The 4983-nt window shown below is 48.3% G+C and overlaps 1 protein-coding gene across 1 annotated transcript; it reads left to right on the forward strand.

The window, feature by feature from the left end:
- Window positions 1-391: 391 nt before the first annotated feature.
- On the forward strand, window positions 392-3881 carry LOC123157493 (protein trichome birefringence-like 1). The gene is made up of 5 exons (XM_044575789.1): window positions 392-2208; window positions 2305-2497; window positions 2599-2792; window positions 2996-3154; window positions 3251-3881. Exons 1-5 carry the CDS (start codon window positions 554-556, stop codon window positions 3591-3593), a joined length of 2544 nt encoding a protein of 847 aa, XP_044431724.1. The 5' UTR covers window positions 392-553; the 3' UTR covers window positions 3594-3881.
- The last annotated feature ends 1102 nt before the right edge of the window (window positions 3882-4983 follow it).

Consider the following 4983-nt stretch of genomic DNA (forward strand, 5'->3'; position numbering starts at 1 on the left):
CTTCTTCTGAATCAATTGCAATTTAATTTACTTACCAAACTTCTAACAAAAATATAAGGTAAATTACAGTCAGAATTTGATGAACATTTATTTACACAATCATATTATTATTGACAGGTAAATCACTAACTAACGTACTAAATATTTATATTCCGTTGGAACGCACGGGCATTGTTCTAGTAATACTAAAAAAAAGCATACATAGAAAGAACACAGCAAACCAAGGCTTATAACTTTCAAAGATAGTTCCTGTTGACTTGCTTTGACCGCCCGAAGAAAAGGCAACCTTCACAGCAAGAAATCTAAACAGATCAGCAGCGATTCCGTTAATTTCGCCACCCCAAATTTCCTTTCCTAAAGCCACCCCACCCGCGTACACGCAGTCGCCCCTTCTTCCCCTCCAACCTCCACTGCTCCCGAAAGCTTCCTCAAAAATCATTCGCCATCTCCTCCTCCTGCACTGTCACTGTCGCTTCCTCACCGCCTCCACTCGGACCGCTTCCCCGAGCCCACAGCCGCCGAACTCCGGCCCGGCGCCCCGCCGTCGCGCGGGATGAAGGGCCTGTGGAAGCAGAGCGGGCTGGCGGCCATGGCGTGCGCCAACACGGACCAGCTCGGCCCGTCCGGCGCCGGGGCGGGACGCTCCCGCAGGCGCGCGAGGCTCGTGGTGTACGCCCTCGCGGTGGCCTTCGCCGCATTGACCGCCTACATCGCCCTCTGCTCGCCCGCGGCCCCCGCCGGCGCGGGCGTCGGTGGGGGCGGGGACGGAGCCTCGTGGTTCGACGGCGTGTACGCTTCCACGGCGCCGTACCGCTCGCAGGTATCGACCTTCTTCTCCTCCATCTTCCCCACCAACTCGTCCGCCCCCTCGCCCGAGCCGCCTCGCCGCGACGGCGGTGGCTCGGCCGGCGGATCGAGCGAGGGGGGCGGCGAGGTGAATCGCGATGTGGATGGTAAGCGAGTCGGAAGCGGAGCAGGGAGCAGTAATTCCGCTACGGCTGGGTCTGAGAAGCAGTTGGGGAGTGGAGGTAGTGCGCCAAGCAGCAATGCCGCCGGTGGCAGTGCACCGTCAGCCGTGAACCCAGCGGGAGGTGGCACGGCCGCCGCCAAGAGCGATTCTCCGACGAATAATCCTGCCACAAGTGGCAGTGCGCCGGTTAGTTCGGCAGATCGGAATAAAGGTAACTCTACTGGAGGCGGTTCTAGTAGCCAGGCAGGGGGTGGTGGTGGATCCCCAACCAGTGATTCAGCCGGAGAAAGAACCGTGGCGAAGGCCGACGAGGAGAGTGATGGATCAAATAAGCAGTCGGGAAGCGTAGCTCCGACGAATAATGGCGCCGCTGGAAATGTCAGCGCGGTGAAGGCTGACACCAAGGATTCAGTTGTAGTCTCTGCCGGAGATGGCAGCACCGCGAAGTCTGATTCCAAAATTGGGTCTGATAGTCAGGCAGTGACTGCAGGCGGTGCTCCGAGCAGTGGTTCTGCTGCTGGAAATAGCACCACAGCGAAGGCTGGTGGAAAGGATTCAGTTGGTGCGGCGAGCAGTGGCTCGGCCGCAACTGACACAGTTGTGAAGGCTGATCCAAATAATGAGTCTGATGGTGCATCAGGGAGTGGAAATGTAGATGAAACCAATAAATCAGCACCAAGTGCTACTCCAGTGAAGAGCAATGCTGAAGATGGAGGAATTCAGCGCGATAAAGCGAGTGGGAATGTGGCTTCAACTAGTAATCAGACTGCAGTGGCAGGGGAGAAGGAAGATGGATCTTCAACCAAGAACCAGACCCTTGTAACATCTCCAATTGCGACGAAACAGAACCAGACGAGTGTACCTTCTTCTGTTGGAAGTGGTAGTGCTGTGAATAAGAAGGAAACAACTCCCCAGGTTAGTGCAGGTTCACTGAAGGATCATTCATCCCAAACAATCGCCGCAAAAGCTGGGAATCACAGCGAAGTTCTGGTCAAGGGGAACGTGTCATCAACTAAACAAGCCGGTGGTGCCAGTGGAAATAAGAAGGTTGACTGGATAAAGGAGATGGCCGGCTGTGACATGTTCCATGGGAACTGGGTTCGGGACGACTCGTACCCTCTCTACCCCGGGGGATCGTGTCCTCACATTGATGAACCCTTCGACTGCCATCTCAATGGTCGGCCGGACCGAGCTTATGAGAAGCTCCGGTGGCAACCCAGTGGATGCAACATCCCAAGGTGAGGAAAGCTTGTTAGACTAGCTCGATCAAATGTCAGTGAATTTATTTCATGCTTTGTGTTTAACATGCCCATTTCTGTTGTTTGTTACACTAGATTGAATCCAACCGACATGTTGGAGAGGCTGAGGGGGAAAAGACTAGTTTTTGTTGGCGATTCACTCAACAGGAACATGTGGGAATCTCTGGTTTGTATATTGAGGCATTCTGTCAAGGACAAGAGGAAGGTTTTTGAGGCTTCTGGTAGGCGCGAGTTTAAGACCGAGGGCTCATACTCTTTCCTGTTCACGGTATATATATATTCTCCAGTTTGGACTGGTTCAACACTACTGTGTACTTGCATCCATTTCCGTAATTATAATGTTTCTATGTTCAAATTTCTGTTGTTTAGGACTACAACTGCAGTGTGGAGTTCTTCCGCTCTCCTTTCCTAGTTCAAGAGTGGGAGACACGAGTCAGCAATGGAAATAAAAAGGAAACCCTTAGGCTTGACATTGTCGAGCAATCATCACCAAAGTACAAGGATGCAGACTTCATCATTTTCAATACTGGACACTGGTGGACACATGAAAAAACTGCCCTAGGGTAACTTGTTTTTACTGCTCTCTTGTTGGACAATCATCTACTCCCTCCGCCCCGAAATGTAAGACATTTTTTGATACTACCATAGTGTCAAAAACCGTCTTATATTTCAGGACGGAGGGAGTACATTTCATTCTTGTTGCCTAAGCACTTGCTGCTATACATTCGAATGCCTAAACACTGAAGATATATTCAATGTGCCACAGGAAGGACTATTACCAGGAAGGTAGTCACATATATAGTGAGTTAAATGTCGTGGACGCCTTTCATAAAGCCCTTATCACCTGGTCCAGATGGATTGACGGCAACGTAAATCCCAAGAAAACCACTGTGATGTTCAGAGGCTACTCAGCGTCTCATTTCAGGTGTGTATAGCCCTTTCTGTGAACTGCCTACATGCTATGTTGGTTTGACTTGCCCTTGACCAAACTAATAATACTGTTGTGCATCTCAATATGCAGTGGCGGGCAATGGAATTCAGGAGGCAGCTGCGACAAGGAGACCGAACCAATAAAAAATGAACAATACCTTTCAACCTACCCACCAAAGATGAGCATTTTGGAGGATGTGATCCACAAGATGAGAACCCCGGTTGTTTACTTGAACATAACAAGATTGACGGACTATAGAAAGGATGCACACCCCTCGATCTACCGCAAGCAACACCTGAGCGAGGAGGAGAGGAGGTCGCCTGAGAGATACCAGGACTGCAGCCACTGGTGTCTCCCCGGGGTACCGGATTCCTGGAACGAGCTGGTTTACGCCCAACTTTTGATCAGTCAGCATCAGATGCTCCAACAGTAAATGCAAGTGTGAGTTTTCTGAATGCTTGTATTGTCAAGGATAATGATCATTAAGATGATCGACTTAGATAGTAAAGCTGCCGCTGGTGAGATCTCTCGATACCCCGTACACACATTCATTATTTGGTTAGAGGCTCATATAGAACTTGATGTTGTAAAGTTCATGCCTACGCTAATCAGAAATAAGCAATAGTATAGATGAGATGATATATAGGTGATTCTGTGTTTCTAGCTGTGCTCAAGGATGTCACATGATTTTTGGAAAAGGATGTCACATGATGCGTTCTGATTTTGTTTTGTATAAGCTGGAAACTAATGCTGCATAACAAAAGAGCTGTCTGAGAGGCGACACTTAAATCCTGTATGGTTTTGTTTTCAGTTGGTCTATAGGACCTATATTTTAGTTCTAGATACATCCAATTTTATCTATTTGTGCGACAAGTATTTTCAGATGGAGGGAGTATTTGCTAGTGTATGATTGAAAAGTTGATACTCCAGTAGTAGTATTCTACTGACCTAACATGAAGCCGGGATGCGACGTTTAGTCAATAAAAATATCAAATGCCGTTTTTGTTTTCAAAACTGAAAAAATACAATGCTTTCATATGCTGATGTCCTGAATTTTTCTTGTTCTAATTTAAGAAATTGTAGGAGTATTGTGTTCTCGAAAGAACGAAAACGATATGTTTACGAAGTAGTACCTGCATGAGCAAGATATATGTCCTCCTGTCCTGCATGACACTCATGATGCATGTTGAAAGTTGAAGCACAATCTGCTGGAGACAGTTGGGCGTATCGCATTCGCAGCAGCTGTTGGAACGAGCCTGGCTGTTTGATCCTGAGACTTTACGAGACCAGATTCGAGCCTGCATGCGCTCCCTGGTGAGTGAGAGTTTGCCGACATGTGTTTTCCACTGATGCGCAGGTCCAGCAAAAATGGCCCAGCTTGCGGCTTGCAAGGCCTGAGATGAGCAAAAAATGTTTTTTTAAAAACGGGGACTCCCCGGCCTCTGCATCAGAAAGATGCATACGACCATCTTAATAAATAAGCAAATAGGTTCAACAAGGTCTTAAAGTATGGTGAGCTCACAAAGAGCCACAGTATCAAAAACACAAAAGCCAAAAGGCCATAACCGGCTGGCAAAACAAAGATAGAAAAACTTTTTTTAACAAGAAAGCCCCAGCGAGCTGGGTCCCCCCTGTCTCACTCCCCCCTGTCAGTAGTACAAAGTGTAAATAATCACAAAAATTAGTCCTGCACTCTGTTGAACACAAGAACTGCAGCATGCACACGGAAGGTACTAGCCACCGCAGCCACAACATTTTCTATGGACATATTGGATAGCTAGCCTAAATATCTTATAACAATGACGCTCACTGGGCATGGACTG

The sequence above is a fragment of the Triticum aestivum genome, chromosome 7B, assembly GCF_018294505.1.
Source record: "Triticum aestivum cultivar Chinese Spring chromosome 7B, IWGSC CS RefSeq v2.1, whole genome shotgun sequence".
NCBI classification, from domain to species: Eukaryota; Viridiplantae; Streptophyta; class Magnoliopsida; order Poales; family Poaceae; genus Triticum; species Triticum aestivum.

Bases quoted from the DNA above. Each gene is read 5' to 3' on its own strand.
- LOC123157493 (XM_044575789.1), top strand. From the start codon at position 554: ATGAAGGGCCTGTGGAAGCAGAGCGGGCTGGCGGCCATGGCGTGCGCC. The intron at 2,209-2,304 runs GTGAGGAAAGCT...TTGTTACACTAG, and splicing joins AGTGGATGCAACATCCCAAG to ATTGAATCCAACCGACATGT. The intron at 2,793-2,995 runs GTAACTTGTTTT...AATGTGCCACAG, and splicing joins CATGAAAAAACTGCCCTAGG to GAAGGACTATTACCAGGAAG.